General features: G+C 41.7%; 2 protein-coding genes across 2 annotated transcripts in view; both read right to left on the reverse strand.

Moving 5' to 3' along the window:
* The window catches only part of LOC116333949 (NACHT, LRR and PYD domains-containing protein 3-like), a 177288-nt gene that overhangs the window by 136163 nt on the left and 13725 nt on the right, over positions 1–27400 (reverse strand). The gene's annotated exons all lie outside the window — the stretch shown is intronic.
* Positions 15251–17516, reverse strand: LOC120438795 (stonustoxin subunit beta-like). The gene is made up of 4 exons (XM_039609228.1): positions 17459–17516; positions 17117–17369; positions 16708–16757; positions 15251–15886 (listed from the first exon to the last, which is right to left on the reverse strand). Exons 2-4 carry the CDS (start codon positions 17320–17322, stop codon positions 15351–15353), a joined length of 792 nt encoding a protein of 263 aa, XP_039465162.1. The 5' UTR covers positions 17323–17369; positions 17459–17516; the 3' UTR covers positions 15251–15350.

Genomic DNA, 27400 nt, shown 5'->3' on the forward strand with positions numbered 1-27400 from the left:
AAGCCAGGTGGAAAAGGTTCTGATAAGATGTCTTCCTATTCCCCCAGGACGTTAAAGGATCCTCTGATCTCGGAATTTTTCTCTCCGACACTCTCCACAATACTAAGAGGTTGACAGTCCTTTATAATAAAATTCAGGACTGCCTGGTCCAGAACAGTCTTCCTAGATGCTTGATTTCAAAATAATAAAACACATATTAATAAAAAAAATGATGATAAAGCTGTTCAGTGTCAATATAGGCCTACTTGTGTTCATTCTCGGTGTGTTTGTCGCCTCATTTTCACGTTTGGCTCTGTAATGCCTAAACACTGAGGAGGTGCTTTTGTTTGTGTAAGAAAGCTCCGCAGAACAGATGCGACATTGCATAAAATGAAATAATTTACACTGCAGGTCACATTGCTGTTTTTCCTATTCTGATAGATTACACTGAAACAAAGACAGACAAACTATTTGCAGTTAAAAGATCAAAATGATCACACACAGCAGAAACATTTCTTTTTCTTTCTCTTTCGAGCTCCATTTTGTTATGGAGAGATGTGTATTTTTATTTATCTTTGCGAGAGTAATTTTGTGGTTTTTTTGGTGGCGACTCGTTCCGTTGACAGATGCGGATGCGGTACCTTTTAAACACAGTTTGGCGCGTTGGCAATGAGCGATACAGTAGCTGTATCGATCACGTGACTTTTTCTTAAAGCGACGCACGCACCGACACAGGCTTCACTCTGTGAGCTTGATACAAGCGCCGGTGCGTCAGTGTTGCTGGACCCATCACTAATGTTTACTGATGGTGGAGAATGAGGTCTATGGAGATGGTTGTAAGGAGAATTTAAATTATGTGGCCTTCGGTAACCTTATTAACTGCACATATAAGCCAAATGAGGTTCCCTTAAACCTCTGCATTTTTGATTTCATCTATTCACAAAAGAAAAAGTCATTTTTGATGTACATCTCATAATTCAGGCAGCACGGTGGCACGGTGGTTAGCACTGTTGCCGCACAGCAAGAAGGTCCTGAGTTCAATTCCACCATCAGGCCGGGGTCTTTCTGTGTGGAGTTTGCATGTTCTCCCCGTGTTTGCGTTGGTTCCCTCCGGGTACTCCGGCTTCCTCCCACCGTCCAAAGACATGCAGCTTGTGGGGATAGGTTAATTGGATAATCGAAATTGTCACTAGGTGTGAATGTGCGAGTGAATGTGAGTGCGAATGGTTGTCTGTCCCTGTGTGTTAGCCCTGCGACAGACTGGCGACCTGTCCAGGGTGTACCCCGCCTCTCGCCCTATGACAGCTGGGATAGGCTCCAGCGCCCCCCGCGACCCTGAAAAGGATAAGCGGAAGCGAATGGATGGATGGATCTCATAATTCATTAAATAACACATTTCTGTATTTTGAATAATTTTACATCTTGCTTTTCTTTGTTAGATGAGGCTTGTTACACTGCCCATGTGGTGTTAACACACCTGCTCCCACCAGTTGGTGCCAGTCGTTGCAGCCTTAAATCAGCAATAACGCACTTGGTTGATTTTGCACTGGTATGTATTCAGTACAGTTCTCACGGTATTTACCTGAGGAAAGCATTTGTCAACATCTCACTGAATACTTCTCTAAAAACCTATCTTTATCTTCCCCATCTCCAAGCCTGGAACAAGTATGGCATCGCTTTGCAGTGATCCTGAAGCATCATCCACAACACACTAACCCCAGCTGATATGCATCGGTGATCTAAAGACTGCAACCAAGCAGTACATCATTGTTGCTAAGAATGACAAAGTAACCATTCCTCTGAATGATGGCCTGACGTGTGCTGTGGATGAGCTTTTCAAACTGTACTGAGTATGTAACTTGTCCTATCCAGCACCGCTTGTCTTCACCTTCTTTGAGTTTGTCTATGACCTGCCGCTGTCCACCCAAAGGAAAACCAAAGTACTGGAGCTGATTGCACAGATTAAAGCATGCAAGTAAAATGTTCACCTGTCCAAAATGTAGAGAGTCTCTGTTCACAGAGGTGAGAAACCTCATTTGGCATCTTCGTCAAATACACTGCTTATCACATGGACAAAACTTGAAAATTATATGTAGCCAAGATGGCTGCCCAAGGACGTATTATAACTTAAATTCATTTTCAAAGCACCTGCATAGATCTCATTCTACTTCATCTTAAATGGATACTGACTCAGTTCAACCTTCTTACCAAGGAGAGACATCAAACAGTTCAGTTGAAACTGATGATCTAGTTCCTGATGTTTTGGAGATGCCCAGTGATGTAGCAGGTGCAGTATCAAAGTTAAAAAAAAAAAAAAACTGTACTGATCTTGGTGAATGTGCTGCTTCTTTTGTGGCACAGATGTATGCATCATCAAATATTACTTTAACAGATGTTACAAGAAGTGCAAACTGTACAAAGGAGTTGCTTGAGAAAACTGTAGACTGTTTGCAACAGTCAACTGCTGCTTTGTTGAGTAGCTTGGATGTACCACAAGACAGTGAGGCTGTTCAAGCATTAATGAAGTTTGAAAGTGCTAAAAACATATTTGAAGATGTAGACAAAATGAACAAATACTTCACTGAGAAGTTTTCCCTTGTTAAACCACAGGAAATCTTTCTGGGTCACAGGTCAGATACTGTAAGAAAGCTGGTCAGATGAAACAGGTTTTGGCAGCAGATACATACCAGTATGTATCAGTCATTGAAACGCTCAAGTTTTTATTCCAACATGATGACATTCAGGACTTCTTTGTTCAGAATAAGAAGAACACTGATGCCAAAATGCGTGATTACTGTGATGGCTCTCACTTTTCCTCACACCCATTGTTTAAAATGTACCCTGATGCTCTTCAAATACAACTTTACTTTGATGACCTTGAAACAACAAATCCTTTGGGTTCCAAAACAAAAATACATAAGCTAGGAGCTGTGTATTTTACCTTGAAGAATTTGCCACTGGAGTGGAATTCCTCACTTGCAAATATTCACCTGTCTTTTGTTTAACTCAGTTGACAGGGAGGTATATGTATTTAACAAGAATTTGAAACCACTTCTTGATGACTTGAAATGCAACACAATGATCCAGTATTGACACCCTTTTTTCAGAAAGCCCAAAAGCAAGGACATGAGATGGAACCAGATATTAACAGCAGTGAGGATTTTTTTCTAAAAGATGGCATTCTTTATCGGCAGCAAGGATCACAGGTACAGCTGATGGTTCCTAGTGGAGCCAGGGAGGTAGTACTGAATTTGGGGCACTCTGTGCCGTGGGCAGGACATTTAGGGAAGCATAAAACCATGGCTCGCATTAGGAAGCATTTCCTGCGTGCTGATGTGGCCCAATTTTGTAAAAGCTGCCCTCAGTGCCAAAAGACTTCCATCAAAACCCCCTCCAGAGCTCCACTTCAGCCTTTGCCAGTTATTAGCACCCCATTTGAACGGTTGGGGATGGATGTTGTCGGACCTGTTGAGAAAAGCAGAGCAGGAAACCGTTACATGCTGGTAATAACTGATTATGCCACAAAGTACCCTGAAGTTTTTCCTCTGAAATCTATAAAGGCCAAGTCTGTGGCATTTTGTCTGGTGCAATTTTTCTCAAGGGTGGGATTCCCTCGTGAGATCCTGACAGACCGTGGGACTAACTTTATGTCAACTTTATTAAAGCAGGTCTACCAGCTTCTTGGCATCAAAGGACTAAGGACTACTCCATACCATCCTCAAACAGATGGCCTGACTGAGCGCTTTAACCAGACCCTGAAGCAGATGTTGCGCAAATTTGTGAATGACACTGGTACTGACTGGGATCAGTGGCTGCCTTACCTCCTCTTTGCGTATAGAGAAGTACCCCAAGCTTCTACTGGCTTCTCACCTTTTGAACTGTTGTATGGTCATGAAGTAAGGGGCCCCTCTCTTTGCTAAAAGAAATGTGGGAGGGTGACCGGAGAGGGGCAGGGGCTACTAATGTCATCTCATATGTTATACAGATGAGGGAGCGACTTGAGAAGATGACTGAGCTTGCCCAAGCTCATATGGTAGCTGCCCAGCAACATCAGAAGGTCTGGTATGATCAGTCAGCTCGGGAGAGGTCATTTGAACCTGGACAAAAGGTACTTGTACTCCTTCCAAGTAATGACAGTAAGCTGTTAGCTAAATGGCAAGGACCTTTTCAGATTCAGCAGAAACTGGGAGCTACCACCTATCGGTTGGCAACTCCAGGTCACTCTCGCTCCAGTAGAGTTTTGCATGTAAATCTCCTGAAGGAGTGGGTGGAGAGGCCGAAGAGAGCAGAAGTTCTTTTGATACGGGAGATTCATGAGGAGGAAGAGGTAGAGGAGCAGTATCTTCCTTCAGGTGTGCTCCAGCATATGGACCTTAATCACCTTTCAGAAGAAAGACAGCTTCAGGTGAAAGAGTTATGCAACTCTGGGGTGTTTCAGGAGAATCCCGGGAGGACGGATGTTATTGAACATGACATTATGTTAAAGGATGGAGCGTCTGTGAGACGTATGAGTTATAGGATTCCAGAGCGGCTGTTAACATCATTGAGGAAGGAAGTGGATTTAATGTTGTCTCTAGGGATCATTGAACTATCTAAGAGCGAGTGGTGCAACCCAGTGGTTTTGGTCCCAAAGAAGGATAGTAGCCTCCGGTTTTGTATTGATTTCAGGTACTTGAATGTATTGAGAATAGAAATATTTTACTGCTATTATTTGCTGCTATTTTTATAATCATCATTACCATTTCATGTTAATAGTGATGTTGCATTCAGAGGCATTCAGATGTTCAAATATATGGGTATTATATTAGTCTTTATTACAGGTCCAGAAAGAACCACTTTAAACTGTGGAGTTGAATCTATAATTTTAATGTTTATGCAGACTGCAGGGTGAAAGAGTAACTCTGTGCTAAAAGAAGACAGGAAGTTATATGTTTTTGAAGTTACATGCTTTTGCAGAAGTGAAACTGAAACCAGAGTTTAACTGCAAGTTAAGAGCAGGGTGTTATTATGCATGTATCGTTGATTACTATATTAGGAGGAGCAAACATATTGGCAGATCTGAGAAGGAAAACCTGTGTTATGAAAATGATTTTAATCTTTTATACATGATTGCATTTGAGCTTATTAAAGAGCTGTGGCTCCTGGTCAAGTGAAGGTCAGAAACTCTTGGCGGGCGTTATGATCTGCCAATACACGGTGAGGAGGACAGGAGCTCTGAAAGGAATTGCAACACACCTGCTTACATGACATATGCCTGGAGTTATATCCTTATATCCTTATATTCTTTAGAGCTAAGAGTTAAGTTTGTATCATTTATCACTTATATCCTTTTGAGTAAGTCTTAAGTTTCATTTATGTTCAGTTTGAGTAAGTTTCCTTCATGGTTTGAGTATCATCATTTGAGTGTGACATTTAGAAGTTACACATAGTTCAGCTGTGCACGAGCACAGGCCTTATGTCTGGCTAGGACGAGGGGTGTGAGGTGAGCCGGAGTGCAGGAGAGGTCATGACACATACATAGCATACACTGCAGACACACACACACACATACACACCATAATAGATCTATTTTGGTAAGTGAGAAGTGAAGATGTGTTTTTGCTGCAATTGCAGAACTGTGCCGAAGTACTTAGAGGAAGTGCAACTGATGTTGAGATAAGAAAGGCGTACGTGGGGCGACACCGGGATGGAGATGAGACGTAATGTTCTTTAAACTATGTTAAAGTTCACGGAACATTTTGTGGTTTAAGTTGACGTAAGCTGTACTTTGTCTGTTTTTGCAAAGGAGGGGGCTTTGTTGTCTCAACCCTATAAAACCTTTGTCTAATTATTTTAAGTTCAGTTCAATCGCTGACGTTGCTCAGTGTTGAACTCCACGCGTGTAAACAATAAATCTTCGCTTTGATCATACCTTCTGGACCAGTGTCATCATTTTGAGGTTGAGAACCTCCGTACTCTTTTCTCCAACTTTTGAACCTTAACAAATGCCATCTCAAAGTTCGATTCATACCCTACACCTAGGGTTGATGATTTGATTGAGCGACTTGGGAAAGCCCAGTACCTGACGACTCTAGATCTCTGCAAAGGCTATTGGCAGGTACCACTTACTCAACGCCCAGGAACTGACTGCCTTCCGGACACCATGGGGCTATTCCAGTTCACAGTCCTGCCTTTTGGTTTGCATGGAGCCCCTGCAACATTTCAGAGGCTGATGGATCAGGTACTGTGTGGTTTGTCAGAGTTCACAGCAGCATATCTGGACGATATTGTGATTTACAGCCAAACCTGGGAGGAGCATCTCAAACATCTAGAAAAGGTACTAGAGCGTCTCAGAGAAGCTGGCCTGACTGTTAATTCGTCAAAATGTGTTTTTGCCAAGGCTGAAACGGAATACCTGGGATTTGTCATAGGAAATGGGGTGATAAAACCACAAGTGAGCAAAATCAGTGCTATTGAATCCTGCAGTTTGCCACAGACAAGGAAACAACTTAGATCATTTCTTGGCATGGCAGGGTTCTACCACCGATTTATCCCTCATTTCTCTGCCAGGGCGTCTCCCCTCACTGATCTAACAGGTTCTAGGTGCCCTAACCGGATTCAGTGGACTGAGGAGGCGGAGGCAGCTTTCCAGGACATCAGGCAATCCCTCAGTAAGACTCCAGTCTTGTACAGCCCAGATTTTGAGAAACCTTTTATTCTTCAAACTGATGCTTCTGACAGGGGTCTGGGGCTGTTCTTCTACAGGGACCACCCAATGAGCGACACCCAGTGGCTTTCATTAGTCGTAAAATGTTTCCAAGAGAGATGAGATATTCAACAGTGGAAAAAGAGGCTTTAGCAATCAAGTGGGCACTTGATTCCCTCAAGTATTACCTCCTAGGCCGGGAATTTACACTGGAAACTGACCACAAGGCGCTCCAGTGGTTGGAGAAAATGAAGGATACGAATGGACGAATCACCAGATGGTACCTCGCGATGCAGCCATTCCGTTTTACCATTCAGCATATTGCAGGCAAGAACAACTGCACAGCGGACTATCTTTCTCGCTGTTCCAGCTCACTGCTGAAGGGGGGAGTATGTGATGGCTGCATGCAACCACACAATTAAGATACTTAGGTAATATTCATTTGGTCTTTTGTCTTATGTTTACGTTATGCTCTAAAGCTTCTGTGATCATAAGTTCACTAATTTGTTATTTTGAGTTTACCTGTAATGCATGACAGTACTAAGCTATAGTCCAAATGGTGGCATAGACCCTGCTTTGCATTGTTTGTTGTTTTATATAGGTATGTTATATTGATAATATTTCTGCTCTTTCTGAGTTACCTGACCTCCCCTCCAGTCCTTCCTGGTTTGGCTGAAAGAGGAGGCTGTGGGTGGAGCTGGTTTAAATGCAGAAGCCAATAAAGTGGACTGGACCATCAATTGTGATCGTGCAGGGGGAATGGGGTTATTCTTGAATGATGGTTAGCTGTTATCTCTTTAGTTTTCACCTTTGGTGTATATAATGGTTTATTCATTTGCTATATAACCGGAGCTGTTTCTCATTTGGGCAGGTCAGTTTGTTGAGTTATGTTTTTGTTAAGTGACTTTTGAGTAAAGTTCTGTTAAGTTAACCTCTTTTATGGGCCCACTTGGTTCTTAAAAAAAGCTTATTTTTGTTATTTTGAATTTTTGTAATCCTCTTGTCCTTTTTGGGGTATAATAAAACCCATTTTTTTGAAGATTACATTTGTGCCTGTGTGTTCCTGGCCGCTTGGATCCTGACACTGATGTAAAATGTATAGAAGTCCATTACTGTATATAGTAACTGTTAAGTCTAATATACCCTAGTAAGCTATAGTACTTTTTCCTTTGGGAAAGTACCATCTGTGCAGTCTGCAATTCTGTAGAAGAAAGATGTTGAATATATTTAATTATTCTTGAAAAATAATTTATTTCTGTGCATTTTTTTTCACACTGCATCAAATTAAAGTTGATTACGTCGATTAAGCATCATGAGGTGGAGGGTGGGGGGTGGTTCCCTATTTTTTTTTTTTTTTTTGCTGGGAGTTTGCAACCCTATTAGTTAGGTTGCTTAATATTTCTGCTAAGTACTCTTTAAAATACCAGAATAGGGAGGATGGAGTAGGTTTAAGTTTGTTAGATTGATCAGTGTTGCTGAACTATGAAATATTTTGGGTGCAGTGTATTTGTTGCATGCAGGTATAACAGAATAGCTTTAGTGTTGTTGTTTATTTAAACTTGAGTATGAACTTATACAAAAACCATCAAGATATTAAAAAACAGTTTTATTGATTAAAAAACAAACTATATCGGATTCATATCGGTATTGGCAGATATCCAAATTTATGATATCGGTATCGGACATAAAAAATGGTGTCGTGCCATCTCTAATCACTGGTGAGCCAACACTTCCTTGTTGGACGCAGATTTCAGGGCTTCCTTTTGCTCCTCCATTATAACTGTTCTCTCTTCTCAACAAATGATGACACAAAGGAATCAGCAGTGACAAAGATGATGCTGAAGAGAAGCACAAATTTCACACATATAACAGACCAGTCCAGTTACACTTCTGTACTTATACTGGTCAATAGACTTTAGTCAACACATTATTGAAAGGTGTTGTACATGAATTAAAAACAGTGTTTCATCTTTATTCCTCTGAAGCAGCTGCATTATAACCAATCTGCTCCTTTGTGGCCTTTAAAACAGCTTAAATAACTGTTGTTATATTTGTTTCTGCTCCTCTTGGACAGACGACTCTTGAAAAGCCATTTTTGAATTTCAATGTGACTTTAACTGGATAAATATCGGATATATAAACGTCCCTCTGCAACAAACTGATTCCAGCTTCAACCTCATGATAGGAATGTTTTTTGTGGTTCAAGGTGACCTGATATCTTTCATGATGGATACATTTCCACATATTATAGACCAACAAGTTATTCATAGCAGTTTAAATACGAGGAGTCACTTTTGGGCACAGCAGATAAAACAGAGCCAATATTTCCTTCTTTATTTAAGTGACGTGTGTCACAGATGTGACCTAGTAAAGTGTAACTGAACATTAGTAACGTTATTGACACTCTCAGCTCGTCCTTGTTCCAGACCTGAAGATCCTCTTCTTTCATAAACACTAACGTCTGTAGTACAATCATGCAGCGACGAGAGGATCTGTGTTCCAGCCTCAAATAGTGCTCCCGGTGATGACAGGTGATTGTTGTCAGGTGTGTGGGCCAAGGGCGGGAGCCCACAGTGAGCTCCGCCCAGGCAGAGAGGGGGAGAGGGGGAGAGAGAGAGAGAGAGAGAGAACCAAAACAGCACATGTAGCCTTATGGGGCCGGCCAGGCAGGCACGGAGACCATGACACGTTCACCATTTTATGAAGGCCCGGCCAAACAAACCTAGAGCTGACCAGCTTGACCGAGGCCTGGACGCATGGATGAGAGAAGGCGCGTACTGAGTCGAAAATGTGACTACGCTAAAAAAGGGGAACTACAGGTCGTGGATGGCCGGTGGAAACATCGCAAGGCAGGCTAGGCCCGCCGTTCCACATAGGTCTGTCTTCCAGTACAAGGCCCGTTTGCGCAGTCTGAGGGCAAGGACATCCGGGTCAGCAGCCATAGCGTCAAAGTCTATGCCAACATAAACGGGAGAAACCAGCACGCATGACAGACAGTCAACCATGCAGTTGGACTTGCCAGCCAAGTGCTGAATGTCTGTTGTAAACTCGGAAATGGCTGCCAACAGGCACTGCTGGTGCATGCTCCATGGGCCAGAGACCTTGGACATCGCAAACGTCAACCGCTTTGTGAGGTGCAGGGCCAGGAACTCCCTGTCAAAAACACTATATTTGCACTCACTGTCCCTGAGTGTGCGAATGAAAAAGGCAAGCGGTTGTCAGACACCGGAGACCCGCTGTTCTAACACTGCGCCCACCGCCTCATCCGACGTGTCGGTGGTCAACGCAATCCCTTCTGATGGAAACGGGTGGGCTAGCAGGGCATCGTTGGCCAGTCCGGCCTTGGCCCCAGAAAATGCCTGGATGCGTTCAGGTCGCCAATCAACCAGGTACTTAGCTGTTTTACCCTCCTCATTTATTACTCATCACCACACAACTGAATACTTTTCACTCCAAAACACAGCAACAATACTTCCTCCAGTTACCCACCACAGGGTCACCTTTTAAAACAGTTTTTTTTTTTTTATTGTGGGTTTGTTTTTATCTTTACTGGGTTGGAGCAATATTATTTGGGCAATGTGCAATCCCTGAGCTGGGCTCTTACCTTTGGGAGATTAGGTCTTGCAGAGGTGCTCCGTGTGGATTTGCTGTGATTAAGTTTCATAAAGCATGATTGTAGTGCTACCAATTATTGCCTGATCTAAAACACTTAGCGCATGCGATAAGTGCTCTATTGGGCTGGTATTTATTTATGTTTATTATATTTATGCGGTAGACTTGTTTCTTTTAAAGCAACAAGCATCTGAGGCCTCTGGGAGAGAGAAAGCCCTCAGGTGATAGTTGCGTTGCTGGCAGGTTGCACCAATAAGAATATATTGTGGTCGTTAGTGACCTTCAATGTTGAACTTCAATGTATTACGGCTGATATTGACCCTCTTGTCCTGTTTATTCTGGGTCATTCCTGCAAGACCTTTGGGCCTGAAAATTTGCACAAGTAGTAGAGGCCCTTAGCAGTTACTTGGTGGTTTTTGCTCACTACACTTTGTCCCACACGCCATCAGACTGTTTAACTCCTCACTGAAGGGGTGAGGGAGGGGAAACAGGGGGACAAAGGAGGGTGGGAATAGCTGAGCTGTAGTGCTTTTTTACACTGTGCAATATTTGCAATATTTTTTTCTTAGCCTGTGCAATAATCACTGTGCAATATACTGTGCAATCAAATGTGGAATCCTATTTATCCACATTACTATAATCTGTATTTATATATGTGTATATGTGTATATATGGTATATTTATGCTTATATCCTTACTCTCATTCCCCTTATTGTATCTGTAACATGCAACTTTTGTCGGTGCTGTGCTACTGGAAACTGAATTTCCCGGATTAACCCACCCGAGGGATTAATAAAGTTTCATCTAATCTATCTCTAATCTCTAATCTTCTGCACATTCCAGTTATTTTTCAACTCTCCATACCCAACTGCACACAGGTGAGGAGAGTATTCATCTGCTCTGAACTTGAGGTTCTCCACCATGTGCTTTACAGACTAAATCTGAAGTGGCACAGCCGCCATTTTGCTATCATCTTTCCCTCCTACTTTCAAGAAAGGCTAAACTTTATTGGTCCAGCAGGTCTGTCCAGTCTTACTGAGCAGTTTAAAGTGCTCTCACAGTTCTGGGCTTTGGCCTTTCTAACAGCTGTGCTCACACTTTCCACTATTTTTGCAGCTTTAATGGAAATGATGTGTAACATTTGTGTGACTTAAGTCATGTGATCACCTGCTGCAATGACCTCATCAGCACTCTGGGTCTTCCTGGATCATGTGACTGCCCTGGATTTCCTCCCCTGGATGTGGTGAGCCTGGCCTGTGGTGACTCAGTGAGGAGTGTGTGGGAAATATATCATTTTTATTAAGATTTAAGTAGTGTCTTTTTCTGAAAACTTTTATTAAATAAAGTAGTCATAATCATTTTCATATACACATTGCAAATGTGCTCATGAAGAGTTAGCATTCAGAGGGTTATAAGCTTCATCTGGCGAGACTGTCCAGATGACATATTGTGAAAGGTGACACAGACTGCAGAAAGGTCAATGCAAACACACTTACATACAGACAAGAGTTATATTAGTTTTTAGGTGAAAGGCATATGTGCCTGCACAGCAACAGTATGTGCTCATGATGTTCCAGAGATAAGCATGAAGAGAACAGATCAACAGGAAACACCTGGAGTGTAAGATGGTTGAAATAACTCTGAGTATGTCGAAAGGTTGTCAATAAAGGGATATATCTAACTGTCACTAACTGTAACTGATACATGTTATTTTATCTGTTTGATGCAAGTAGGGGCGTAAACCCTGACATACAAAAGCAATTCGAAGTGTGCTTTCTAGCAGAGATCTATGCTGATGTTGCCCAGTGTTGGGAAGATTCCTTTTAAAATGTATTCCATTACAGATTAAAGAATACATGCCCCAAATGTATTCTGTAACGTATTCCATTGCGTTACTCAATAAGAGTAACATATTCTGAATACTTTGATTTACTTAATATATTATCATGCTTTTTACAACTATGTGAATGTACTATTGATGTGTGATTTATTACTGTTACCGAAGGTCCGCAGCTCCGAACTAAACTGACCTTGGCTGCAGTGGTTATTATTATATTTACATGCTTCCAGCTCCCGTGTTTGCTCGATGTCAACTCGTACTTTTCAACCCTCTTTTTTCTCCCTCCTTGCACTCACAGACACATAACGTGTATGGCAGTCCATTCTCCCTGCAGCACGGACTACACTGCCCATGAGGCTACATTCTTTAGAGCTATGCCTAATAGGCATTCTGCCTATTAGCTAAGCACAACAACAACAACAAAAAGGCGCTCACTCACCCAGGAAACACACAGTCGCAGAGAGAGAGAGTGTCACCCTGTAACCACGGCAACCGTACATGTATTCCATTACTCCCCAACACTGATGTTGCCACAGTGTACATCGTCCCATCCATGTGTTTAATAAAATCATTGTCTTGACTGAACCTATCTGGATGTTTGGTGATGTGTTCTCTACCTCAAATAAAGAATTCGGGACTTATCATCTGTTCAACACCACAACAATTTGACTTCAATGTGAACGTTTGCCATTAAATAACCTTCTTCATCCAGCTGACAAGCATCCTTCATTCTATGATACTAACAGTTCCTCCTGTTGATGACAAACCTCTGACATGATCTGCTTGAGGAGCTTTTTCATGTGAAGCTCTCTGAGCTCAGGGCTAAGTTGCTGTGTTTCATCTTTAAGAGCTGCTGCCTCCTCGCCGTTCTTCTTCTCCTAATGACACCATTTCTGCTTCAGATCTTTCACTGGGCCTAAAACAGATGAAGAGTAGATCTACTGCTGTTCACTGTTTGTGTCAATATGGAGAAATATGAAAGACAAACACAGCACATACAGAGAAATGTAGACAGAATGTGCAGCCAGTGCAGTAAATGGTCTAAATATCAGCTCTTTAGAAAATGATCCTGATGAACATGAAACTAACATCCAATGAGAAACACAGCTTCCTTGTTTCATGTCCAATAACAATAAATGAAGAGCTAATAAAGAGCTATTCTATTGTAAAATGCTGAGATGATTATTAGACACAACCCAGCGGCTCACCAAAAGAATATAATACAGAACAATAACAGGACATATAATCATGTAGCAAACATGATCTTCAACAGGCACACTTCTATTATTCATGATCACAAACACAAAGAACTTGTGCAGCCCTGATATCAGCCCTAATATATGACTGTGTTTGCCCAAAGATTGAAACAGCATCAACATGACAGCTGTAAGAAATCTTCTCTCAGCCTTGTTTGGCAGAAGATCCCTGCAACAAAGATTGTAGCTGAAAGATGACGTGTGTAAAGTTTGTCTTTGGGAGGGTTGAGGCTGTTTTTAGACCTTTGATAGTTTCAATCCAGTTCTGAAAGACAGAAATAAACCAAAACAACATCATTGGATCTATAACAACTGGAGCCAAACCAGTGGCCTCTTTTCATCTTTATTCCTCTGAAGCAGCTGCATTATAACCAATCTGCTCCTTTGTGGCCTTTAAAACAGCTTAAATAACTGTTGTTATATTTGTTGCACTTTCTGCTCCTCTTGGACAGACGACTCTTGAAAAGACATTTTTGAATTTCAGTGTGACTTTAACTGGATAAATATGGGATATATAAACGTCCCTCTGCAACAAACTGATTCCAGCTTCTACCTCATGATAGGAATGTTTTTGTGGCTCAAGATGACCTGATATCTTTCATGATGGAGACATTTGACACGTTTCACATATTATAGACCAACAAGTTATTTATTGCAGTTTAAATACGGGGAGTCACTTTTGGGCCCAGCAGATAAAACAGAGCCAATATTTGCTTCTTTATTTAAGTGACGTGTGTCACAGATGTGACAAAGTAAAGTGAAACTGAATATTAGTAACGTTATTCTCATCGCGTGCTTTGAAGTTAGCGTCAGCTAAAGTAATATACTAGCAAAAAACTATTTCCAGGCTTCCATCATACAGATGATGCTCGTGGCAAAAGAGTAACTTTCAGAAGCCTTTTCATTATGCAATCTGTTTATGTTTATGAGAAAATCACATTCAAACTGATTAAATAGACATTTATCAGTAGTTAGCTGCTGTGCACCCGTCTCATTGTGAAGTGAACTGGAGTCTCTCTGTACTGGATCTGGATTCATCGTCGTCCCTCCAACAGCGACACAGCAATCTGGCTCACCAATTGGTGATAGCGACCTACTGAGCCTGCTAGCAGGTGGAGGAGGGCCAATCTAAGCCACAGATATGGGCTGATAAATGCTAATAACACCCATTGATGGACTGATAACATGAATATTAAATGTCTGCTCCCTCCAAAATAAGAGCTTTTTTAAAAACTCAGACTGAGGTCTTATTTTGAAACCTAGAGTTTGTTGAAGCTGTTTCCTGGAGCAGGACCCTGAACAATTAGAAAAAGCAGATTTAAGAACACTTCATGTCATCTGTGCTCATTAAACTGACATCATGCAGTTCACCTTCTCACCATCAGAGGGCCATAAATCACCGTCAATGAAGAGTTCAAGGAGATGTTAGTGACATCAGAGCTGTAGTAATGATCTGCTCAATATGGAAATTCATGTTTCTTTGATTGGATCAGTTTTAAAAGCAGCTATTTTTATAGAATGACAGAAACATGAGATATACTGAATGTCTTTAATATTTGATACACTGAGTACTATTGGATGTCCACTTAATCAGCCATGGTGGAAAAATACAATTAAGAAAGAGAAATCAAACATTTATATACATTTTAATGAGCTCAGACTTGTTGAAAATGCAGAGGAGCTGGTTGTGAACTGAGCTTCAGAGAAACACAACATACTGAGATTCACTGTGAAGCTTTGAGTAGAAAAAGACAGAAAAACAACATGTGGATCCTGGAATAATGGGAGCTTCCATCTTTAAAGGACTGAAGAGGAAGAAATTTACAAGGAATCATTGAGAAGAGTTTCAAACATCAACTGATTGAATCCATGAATCTGAAAACGTGTTTCTGAGTGAAAGAGACAGACATGTACAGACTGAACCATCTGTTCAACAGTCAGAGTGTTTCTCTAACAGGAGACACTCTTTACAATCAACTCAGCACAGGGACACTGAGGAACCTGACCAGAGTCCAAACCCAGGATAAATCGTTTCAGTGAATGCGGTGTTGAAGGTGTGGAGGTGGATCAGAGTGTCAGAGGAGACTTTGTAGAAGGACAGAGTGCCAGCAGGACAGTCCACATACACTGCTACTTTGTTAGAGACAGAGGAGGAGGAGGAGGAGGAGGAGAAGGATAATATTTCTTTGTTATTGTGTCTTGCAGAAACAGAACCACCACAGAAGCTCAGACTCCAGGACTGATTATTTTCTCCAAACACACAGTCATTACTGTCTCCTTTCCTTCCGATGCTTCTGTAACTCACTGATATATAAACTCTTCCTCTGCACCTGACCTCCCAGTAACAGCGACCAGTCAGACCATTTCTACACAGCAGCTGATGATAATAATCAAATCTGTCTGGATGATCAGGATATGACTGAAGCTCCTCCACACGTGTCACCTTCCTATTCTTGTCAGACAGCTTGAGTTTTCTATTTACTGTGTTTGTGTTGATTTTGAGTTGACAGGAATCTGATGGAGAGAACAAACACAATGCAGCTGCAGTTATTGATCCATCATCTGTTCATTGATTGACACTTTGATGATGACATCAGAGACATAAGTGATGTGTAGGGATAGGAATTTCATCTATAACAAAACACTTTTCTAAAAGTAATACAGTACTTAATTAATCCCAGGATAAAGCAATTCATCTTACTGCATGCTCCATTACTTTCATTTTACTCTGTAAAATCTCCAGAAGCACACCGTCATTATAACCAGTTAATACCATAAACCTTAGGCTTAAAGTCCAAGCTCCTAGTCCCACACAACAACATCCTCAGAGACACACATATGATCATTTTCTTCCGAATTATGTATGAACACAAAGGCATAAACATAAACCAAAGGTGAAAATCAGCACACAGAGACGTAAAGTTGATCTCCTCGGTGATTCTACTGTAGAAACATGAGCAGGTAGAAATGAAGGATGACGGTGGATGACGGATGATGGTGGTAACAAACCGATGACTGCTCATCGGTTTGTTACCTGTTGAAATTCAGCAGTGGCTAGTATTACCAAGGCTGAGTCATACAAATAAAGGTAACTTCTATATCTATCCTTCTGCTCTGAATCTTTCTGCTAAAATGAATTGAAATTAGCTAATTATAGCCCAAGTGGAACCAATAAGTGGGATCGATTGAACAATTTCAAGGACTACTGGGAAGTGGTTCCTTACAAGAACCATTTCTTAGTTCCCATTCCTAGTGCTGTGACAGTTTGAAGATGGCTGAATGTGTGCTGCTTTGTTTTCATGAATCACATAAAGAAAACCCCAAAAAACACTTACACTTCCTCAGACCTCCTGGTCTCAACCATTGGACTCCAGCAGGCTCCACCCTGAAAGGAGGAGGGGGGTTAGAGCATCACAGTCTCTTTCAGCATGCACACATCATGCACATGTGAAATTCCTTGCTACTGCCTTGAAACAGTAAATTGATTGAAAACTGGAGGGAACTGAATGTTATCTTTAAATCTTGGAGATTCAATGTTTTGTAGTTCTCTCTCATTTTTAATTGCACATTATACATTCATTGTCTCTTCCCTGATATAGTTTAAAATTTTCTGCATGTTCCTTTTCAAACATTGCCATTCAAACATTCATTACAGTGTTACTGTCATTGAGATTTTGCTGCATTCAACTATGCAATTAATCTCTTTGAAATTCCCACCACAGCCTTTCAGTAAGGTTTTCTCACCTGCCCAAAGGAAATGGTTCCAGAAGTCTTGTGGGTTTGTTCAGATGCAGCTTTGCAAACCTAAGCAATGCTGCCATGTTCTCTTTATAAAATAGACTCTCCTGGGAACTCTTCAATAAGCCATATTTGGGTTTTTTTTTGCGCTTTCTCTGCAGATTGCATGATCTGACCTCCGTATTAATCTGGATTGTCCACTCCTGTAGCATTGTCTGGAAGACTGCCAAACCATCTGCTTTTACAGAGGTGCTCACACCTGCTGATGATCAATTAATCAAGTGTATTTGATTAGTAACATCAGGCTGGTATTTTATCTTAAACAGTAAAGCTGTATTTTTACTTAACTGCATTGTTTCTCTCCCTCTCTCTCAAGTCGCTTATTTTTCTTTAGGCTGCCTCCATATTCATTTTCCACTGCTCACATTCTTTCTCCAACTCTTCAGCAGTTTGTTGAATGGCGTGACTCATCACAGCTGAATGTCAGCAAAACCAAAGAGATAGTAGTGACCTTCTCCATCAGAGAATGGGAGCTGGCTAAGGTGTTTCTGCCACTATCCAGTTGTCATCAGTGAAGATCATGAAGGAGTACTACTACATGGAAGCAGTCTTCGACAAGATGTCTTCGACAACCATTTGAGATTCTCCTCCAACACAGAGGTGCCACCAGACAAGGTACCTCCTTAGGAAACTGAACTCCTTCTGCATCAGCAATAATATCTTACTGACCTTCTATATGATGTTCATTGAAAGTGTCAGGGCATTTTCTATGATCTGTTGGTTCAATTCCATCATCATGCAGGATAAGAACTGCCTACAAACTTTTTCAAGATGTGCTGTAATATTATTAGACTTCCGACCCAATCCATGTCATTTGTATATGAGCATTATATTGTTGTTATGTTGTTATGTGTTACATGGGTCTTCCATATGGTTTTTCAGTATTGAACCATCTCCAGTTTTGATGGGATTGTTCTCATAATTATCCCCTGCCACTGAGACTACACCTTGGATCATCCAGTCAAGAACAGGTGGTTTATTCTACCGATTTCTATCTCTCTGGTATACCTATTCAGGTGGTTAACCAAGGCTGTAATTTGTTGGAATTGATCAAATTTGGGAAGCTCATTATATTTCTAGCACAGTACCGTTCTTAACCCTTTAAAGCCGGTCGGAGCGGGCATGCTCCATTTTGCGCAACTACTTTTAAATCCCGGTAGCACTGCAACCACGTAAGCTAGCGCAATAATTTTTTTTGCATATGAAACCAGAGGAGTTGTACTTACATCTTATGCCATCAGCTTGTCCTAGGTCACAGTTTCCTTCCACATATAGCTTTGCAAAAACTGCATAAAAAGCGCTTGCAGCAACAAAAACATAATATTCCAGGAACACGCTTTGCTGATCCAATCAGCTGTTCATAACACTTCCTACGTTGGAATAGACGTCAGCGCGAACTATCGCATGTCCGCCATGACCTGCCCGAAACCGGAAGTGATGTCATTTTCGCGGAAATGTAGTTTTTTACCACCAGGGCCTCATGAGCCTATACTGGTGTTTTTAAAAGTTATGTTTGACTTTATGACTTTCTGTGTCATTTCTGCGATGCTTAGGACTCATATTGCACTGCTGGAAATAGTTTATTTTTATGCATATGCTGCTTTTTTGCAAATTTGCACTATAATATTTATTTTCGTTTTTCCTGCAGTATATAAAAACTGGTGTATTTCAAAAATAAAACTATGAAGACACTCAAAATAAATTTCCTGTGGTGGGAAACTATCTTGTGCAACTTTTTTGTATTTACAGTTTTGAGGGATAAGCCTCTTAAATTTCTCTAACTAGAAATATATGTTAAAAAAACAAAAACGATTTTTTTTGTAGTTTATTGCACTTTTTTTGCAATTTATGTAATTACTATGTACTTAATGCATACATATTATTAAAATTTAGGCTGTAATGGTTGTATTGCTGTATAGCAACTTGAAATGCTCCCAAAAATGGCACTACAGCATGTAAAAATATAATATAAGCTCTGGCGGACTTGGTTCTATGGTAGGTCTTAAAGGGTTAAAGAAATACAATTTAGATACACCCTAGGGTCTGAGAGAGTTGGGGCGGAAGAAGACCCTTTACGGATGTATTTAATGGCAACCGACCATGGAACGGTACCAATGATGAATAGATCAACCAGCATTCCAAATAATGAATCATTAATGACGGCAGGAAGGAAGCTGTAGAACTGCACTGATCAACTGTGGCTGGTCAAAACTAACAACTGACATGGGCCTTAAAATCCACCAAGGCAGGAAGACGTGCCTCAGTGAGCTGAGAAAGGGGCCTCGCGTTAACCAATACTTCTTAAGAAGTAAGTCAAATCAGTTGATTAAAGCCCAGAGGCAGGAGAACCCCCACAGTCCTAGGGTATCAGCGCCCTGAATGAAGTTCAGTGTCGTACAGACCTCATCATAGTCTCCAGATTGGAGCTCTGTCAAATCCAGCCAGTAGCAGTTCCTAGTCTAGAGCCTAGTTCAGGGCCCAGCCAATTAATATCAGCCTCTAGCATGGATTTTTGCCACTAACGGCTAGCAAAACATTTTTGTATAGATGTAAGCCAGCCACAATCAAAACCATTTTCTATCCCAGAGCCCATCCAGAAACAGCCAACAGACTCTTCCAACATTGAGTCTAGCCAGCCGCTACCAGCAACAAAAAGAAAGTGGAAGGTAGGAAAGCTCAGATTCTGCGGCCCAGATCCAGTGAGAAAAGATAGTGGGAAACCATTGACTCAGAACTGGTTCTTATACTAGATCAACAAAAGGGTCCAGTTGAAAGGAAGCTGTAGAACTTGGGAACCATCATCTACAGCTATGGGGCTGAGCAATTTGGGGTAAAGAACAAGACTCAGAGACAGCAGAAAGTTAAAGTCCAGGAGACAGCGGGAAATTGATAGATTAGTGAAAGAGAGAAGACAACTGAAGAAACAGTGGAGAAGGGCCTATGAGAAAGAAAGGGAGGGACTTACTGCCCCGCAAGAGGAAATAAAGCAACACCTTACTAAGAACAGAGCACCTCAGATGACAACGTAAGAAGAAAGAACGGACAACAACCCTTTTCTACAACAACCCATACAACTTTGTTAAGGACCTTTTTGTCGAAGTGGGTGCCTCAAAATGCCCTTAAAAGACCTGGAAGGACATCTGAGAAAAACTTACGCAGAGGATCGGAGGCATGAGCCAGTTACTATTCCGAGTGACATGCTGCTTGTCCAGGCATCTGAACACCAAATGGACATAAGACCACCTACATGGAGTGAGGTGGAGAAGGTAGTGAAGCAAGCAAAAGCAGCATCGGCCACAGGACCCAATGACATTTAATATAGGCTCTATAAAAACACCCCTCAAGACCTCAAATACCTGTGGAAGCTGATGAAGGTAGCATGGCAGAAAGGAGTGATTCTAATGGCTTGGCATAGATCAGGAGATATTCTGATCCCTAGGGTTGGGCATGTGGTCATGTGCATCTCGGTGGGCCTTCGTCTTCCTACCATTAGAACCTGCATGAATGACATGACCATCATTACAACAACAAAACCATGTACTAGGCGAATGCTACAGAAGCCCCAGGAAAATATTGAATGGGCAAAAATGAAGTTTAAGCCAAGTAAATCTCACAGCATCTTCATCATAAAAGCAAAACGGACAGCCGAGCAACTCTATATCAGTGGAGAACCAATTTCATCAACATCAAGAGCTTGATGGACTTCTCTGGTGTAATGCATACCTGAATGATACGTGACAACTAGAACAACAAAGGCAGATTATGCTTAATGACCTTAGGTGGATTATCAACACTGCACTCCCAGGGAAACTGAAACTCTGGTGATTCCAGTTTGGGTTGTTACCCAGACTACTGTGGCCGTTGACAATGTACGAGGTCTCGCTCAATCATGCCAATTGTCAGGAGAGATTAGTAAGGTCCTACGTTAAGAAGTGGCTTAAGCTTCTCAAATGCCTCGGGAACGTTGGACTCTACAGCAACTGGATACAGTCATTGCCTATCCCTAGCCTGGTAGAGGAGTTTAAATGTGCAAAAGTGAGGCTTGAGATGTCACTCACAGACTCCCAAGACCCCATAATGAGAGGTGCTGCTTCCACCGTAGCAATGGGGAGGAAGTGGACCCCAGCCACAGCTGTGTTACAGGCCAAATCTGCTCTTCGCCATCGTGATGTGGTGTGTCACATTAAACAGGGCAGAGGAGGATTTGGTCTTGGAGCAATAACACCTTTGTGGCAACAGGCATTTGTAACAGAAGATCGAAAAATGGTGGTGGAGGAGGTTCGCTGACAGAAGGAAACAGACAGACATTCCAGAGCCATAGTGCTGACCAAGCAGGGTCACTGGATGAATTGGGAGAGTGTTGCCTTTCACAATAAATCTCCAGATGTGGTTTGGAAAGGACCTATCTTGCCCCCTATCTACAGTCCCAACAAAACTCAAGCACATCTTGGTTGGTTGTAGGACTAGCCTTACTCCAGGCAGATACACATGGAGACACAATCAGGTCGTCAGGTGTCTAGCCGAGACAGTTGAGTGCAAGAGAAAATCCATCAACACTCAACCTTTCACCAACCAAAAGGAGCATCAGTATTCATAAGCATATGTCTGGGAGAGGGACAAGCTGAGAACTAGCCCTTCAACCTCAGACCTGGGCCCACTGAAAATTGCCAGCGATTGGCAGATGCAAGTGGACTTGGATCAGAGGCTAATTTTTCCCACAGAGATTTTAACAACTACTCAGCAACCAGACCTTGTGCTTTGGTCTAACTCCCGAAAACTTGCTTACATCATTGAGCTGACGGTACCATGAGAGCATTTGAGTGGAAGAAGCTCCGATATGCGAACTTGGCAGCTGAGGCAGAGGACAGAGGCTGGAAGATCAAAGTGCGCCAGGTAGAAGTGGGGTGCTGGGGCTTTGTTGCCAGTTTAACAGCAAAACTGCTTAGAGAGATTGGAATCAGAGGACAGGTGCAACGGCAGGTTATAAGAGAATTAGCTAACACTGCTTAGAGGACCAGTCACTGCCAATGGATAAAGAGGGCTGACATAACTTAGGGAAGGCAGTCAGCGAGACACAAGCCCGAGATTAATCAACCCGTGGTGGGGCTACCTCAGCACAGGGCATCAAAAGGGTAGAAAACCTAACACTAGAAATTTTACGGTGATAAACCAGAACTCTGTTTGACTGATACAGCTGTCTCAGGGCCCCCTGAGGGCTGTGCAGTTAACTTCATGGTATGGACGTATGAAAAAATGTTCTGCTCTTCTCCCCTGTGGTTGTTTTCCCTTTTCTGGGAGGCAGTGGGAAGATAGAGTGTACAGCCCAATCCAGAGGGGAGGTGTGGGATGCCAGATCAGTTGCCCCTCTTCTGGGTCTCCTCTCTCCTATCTTTTAAATATTAAAGAGCTAGGTATTACTTCTCAGTTTGCAGTGAATTGATATAAATAAATAAATTGTGGAAACTAAACATAAGAAAGTAGAAGATAAATAACAATTTAACATAAACGAGTGACACACTTCAGGGCCTGATCAACCCTAGCAGGGCCTCCTTGGATGAGGGTGTCTAGTGATAATGACCGAATGGCAGGTAGCTCCATACCCTTCTGGGTTTTAAACGCACCTTAGAACACACATCCATCAACACTACATATGAGCGGGCGGAGGGAGGTTTGGAGTCTTCACACCCCCCCATTCTCTGTTGCCTGTTGGGGCGGGGGAGCTGGGAGGAGGAGTTGGCCATCCGATTGGGGTCTGGAATGTGGGGCCTCCCTGCTGCTGCGAAGTCGGGGCGGTCTGCTTCTCTCCACCCCAGGGAAGAGGGTAATACTACCTGGGTCTGGGTGCAGTTTCCCCCTCCAGAGGCAAGGGTACCTAGACCTGGGGTATAGAGTACGCCTGGGGAGTGTGATTGTGTGTACAGTATCTATTTATGTCTGTCTCCATGTTGGGTGAGTGCTGAGTAATTGCATATGAGAGCATGAGGGTGGCAATGGATGTTTGTATCTGTGTGTGCCTGTTTGTGTCTATATGTCAGGTCGGGTATCAGATAGAGATGGCACGATACCACTTTTTTATGTCCGATACCGATACCGATATCATAAATTTGGATATCTGCCGATACCGATATGAATCCGATATAGTGTGTTTTTTAATCAATAAAACTGTTTTTTTAAATATCTTGCTGCATTTTGTATAAGTTCATACTCAAGTTTAAATAAACAACAACACTAAAGCTATTCTGTTATACCTGTATGTAAAAAATACACCTCGCCCAAAATATTTCATAGTTCAGCAACACTGATCAATCTAATAAACTTAAACCTACTCCATCCTTCCTATTCTGGTATTTTAAAGAGTACTTAGCAGAAATATTAAGCAACCTAACTAATAGGGTTGCAAACTCCCAAAAAAAAAAATAGGAACCCCCCACCCTCCACCTCATGATGCATAATCGGCGTAATCAACTTTAATTTGATGCAGTGTGAAAAAAAATGCACAGAATTAAATTATTTTTCAAGAATAATTAAATCGATTCAACATCTTTCTTCAACAAAATTGCAGAATTCACAGATGGTACCTTCCCAAAGGAAAAATTACTAGCTTACTAGGGTATATTAGACTTAACAGTTACTATATACAGTAATGGACTTCTATACATATTACATCAGATTAAAACTTTGAGTGTAAGATTCAGATAATTATTTATTAAAAGCTAGACATTTTAAATGAGAATAAGAAAGAAAAGTATGTCTTTGTGCCCCTTTTCCCTGTTCATGCCCCTATCGGCCCCCTGGCTAAACTTTGCTAGATCCGCCCCTGCACAGTTACCAGCCGTCAGCTACGTAGAAAAGGATCCTGGTGTAGAAAGTAATATTAAATAAATTCTAACAACAGCTTATCAAGGTTAAACGTGCTGCTGTTGTTCAGCCGCTGGTTTCCTCTTTCTGGTGAGAAGTGGGCCAAAAACAAAGAAGAGAGACGGACTCGAGACAGAAAAGCCGATCAGCTGATCATTAAGCAGTTTCACGATTGAAGTAGCCGCAGGAAGGTGAGGGAGAGAAGAGGCAGTCGCTCCATATATCGGTTGTTAAGCTTAATGTGGGAATGCTTTACAAACATTCAGAGATGAACTTACACACTTGCTTTACTTCTCTCTGGAATAACTTCCTCGGAGATGAAATGCTGGTTTGGTAGCGAGGCTCCAAATACACACAGCCGCTCTATCACATGACGCATACTGCTCCGATGTGCTACGGTTATGAGCCAAGTTACGCCATGTCGCAATTTTTGTGAGGTGTTTTTTTTATATTTAATGGATCGGATTACATTTTTATTTCTCGCCGATATCCGATCCAGTAATTTAGGTCAGTATCGGACCGATACCGATACGTAATATCGGATCGGTCCATCTCTAGTATCAGACGCCACCTCTCTAGGGACATCTCAGGCCCTCTAAGGTATGGAGGCCTATCTCCCCCCACCACTCCCCCTGCCAGTGGCAGACGCGCTCAGACATCGATGCATTGGTCGTTCTTTGTGTCCAGGGATGGGCGTCCAGGTACCCACTGGCTCACTCCTGGTGGCTGCTTGTTGGGGCCTGGAACCTGGGGCTCGCTTGGGCCCCTTTGGGGGTGGGGTGCCCTTGGCCTCGGTGATCCAGGTGATTGATATATGTATTTTTTGTCTGTTTGTTTTGTTTTTTCCTTTATCACTGTTCCTCTTCCCCACTGTTTTTCTTTCCCTCTTTCTTTCTCCCTTTTCTTTTCCCCAGTCAAGTCTGTCCCATGTTTAGCAAGTGAAAATAAAATAAAATACAGAATAAAAGCAACAGTGAATCAAATAGACCAATACGGCAAGGCTGGGATGGTCCATTTGGTAAAGTAAATCCATTGGACATCTTTCTTTGCCTTTAGACAATAATTCTGATGGCAAAAGAACCAAACAGGACAGGCGGGGAAAAAAAAAAGATAATGACTCACACACCCAAAGAATCCAAGGTCCAGTACTGGTAATGTCTCCCAAAATTTAATACTATAATCTAGATCAGGTCTCTAATCCCTAAACCTAACCAAGGAATGTAAAAAGAAAAAATAGCAAAACAGCTTGTGATAAAAGACGGAAACACATCCAACATTGTGTCCCTTTACCAGTGGGACACTTTACCAGTGTCCCACTGGTAAAGTTTCTAGTGTTCCTATTCAGAATGAATGAAAAATGGTTGTGCATTTGTAATTTGTAACATAATGCCAATTAGTTACACAGTGAAGGACACAGGAAATTTTTCCAGCTCTTCCTCCTCTATCAGACATTCTCTCCATACCTGAGAGTGTCCAGTCTCCAGCCTGGATTCTTCAGTCCAGCCAACAACAGATGCAGTCCTGATGGTCCTGGATGATTGTAGCTCAGGTCCAGCTCTCTCAGATGGGAGGGTTTGGAGCTCAGAGCTGAGGCCAGAGAAGTACAGCCTTCCTCTGTGATCAGACAGCCTGAGAGACTGCAGACAAACAAAACAACAAACCATGTGTAAAACACTTCACTGAAGACTGTCATTATCTATTTATTTATTTTATTGGAAAAACAATGTTACCCACTCATTACATTTGTCTGTTTTTTGTTTTTAAAGTGACAGTTCACACCTGATAACAACACTTGTTTAATAATACATATGTGGGTCATTTAATCACAAATTAGCTAATGTTTATAACATGTTCAGCTCACCTAGCAACTAACTACAGTAGCTCACCTAGTAACTAACAACAAGAAACATCTTACCACTGTGCTTGCCAACAAAACTTTCTCAACCAAGTACGAAGTCATGTTTTGATTTGGGACACTCGTTTCATTCAATGAAATACAGATCAAGTTATGACTTTTGTAACTTTTTTTCTGAATTTTTGGTTGATATTCGGTCTCCATGAAAATGAAACGGCTATAAAATAGAAATTGCTGATTTACAAATATTTGAACAAATTTACAAATTCAGTAAGGAATGAAAAATTATTTTCCCTTTTATGCAAGATATTCCCCTATTCACTTTTTCACTTATTAAAGCTTCTTAATCATTGGTGGCACAGAGATTAGGGGTGGCGCCTTACAACAAGAAGGTCCTGAGTTCCACCATCAGGCCAGGGTCTTTCTGTGTGGAGTTGGTATGTTAACCCTGTGTTTGCGTGGATTCTCTCCAGGCTCCCTCCCACAGTCCAAAGACTTGCAGTTAGTGGAGTTAGGTTAGTTGGTAATTCTAAATTCCCCATAGATGTGAATCTGAGTGCGAATGGTTATCTGTCCCTATGTGTTAGCCCTGTGTCAGGCTGGCGACCTGTCCAAGGTGTACCCTGCCACTCTCCCTGTGATAGCTAAGAAAGGCTCCGTAGGTTCGTAGGTTCCATCTAGTGGTATGTGGAAGTCTCCCCGCAAAAATTTTAAGATTAAATAATATAATAATAATAATAATAGGTTCTGACTGTGGGATTTCTGAAAAATCAAAATATACAGCTCTGCTATCAATTCTGACAGAAATGAAGACATTAAACTAACCAGCAGTGACGTTTGCAGGGTTACTGAAGTTGGACTAGCTTATATATAATGATGTTCTGCGTAGTGGCAAGCAACACAGCTATGTTAGTATAACATAAACATAGTGAAGCTGGAGGATTAACTTTTTTCAATTCCATAAAAGTTAATGCTAGGGTTCCCGATGGTTAGGGACAAATGTAATTGCATGGCAGGATGCTGTAAATGGGCCAGACTTCAGTCAGGAGAACAATAATCCACAATATGGGGTTAGTCATTAATATACTGCTGGATAGGCTTAAGGTTTTAAAAACTGAGCTTTAAAAGTGCTGCTGATGAATAGTGGTAATAAAAAAAGAGAGAGTCCGACATTGATCACTGACTTCATTTAGTGCCTTGTTCACATTAAATAGAACAAGATGCAAAGCATTAAAACATTTAAAAAACAAAACAAAACAAAAACCCAGCCTTAATAAACACAGAGCAGTTTGGACCTGGAAGCAGGGTTCATACGTCGTCACTTAAAGATTTGATAGCCCACCTGCTGTGAATCTTTTAATGCAGTACAGTTGTTATTATTATCACTTGTCACACCTTGTTTATGACAATTAAAATAAATAACATTCATATAAGAAATACATTGTCTTGTGTAAAGTGTATATGGTGTTAAATAGCCCACTAGACCACTCTACTTTAGTTTCGGTCATAAGGGTGAT

Source organism: Oreochromis aureus, linkage group 3 (assembly GCF_013358895.1).
Source record: "Oreochromis aureus strain Israel breed Guangdong linkage group 3, ZZ_aureus, whole genome shotgun sequence".
NCBI lineage: Eukaryota > Metazoa > Chordata > Actinopteri > Cichliformes > Cichlidae > Oreochromis > Oreochromis aureus.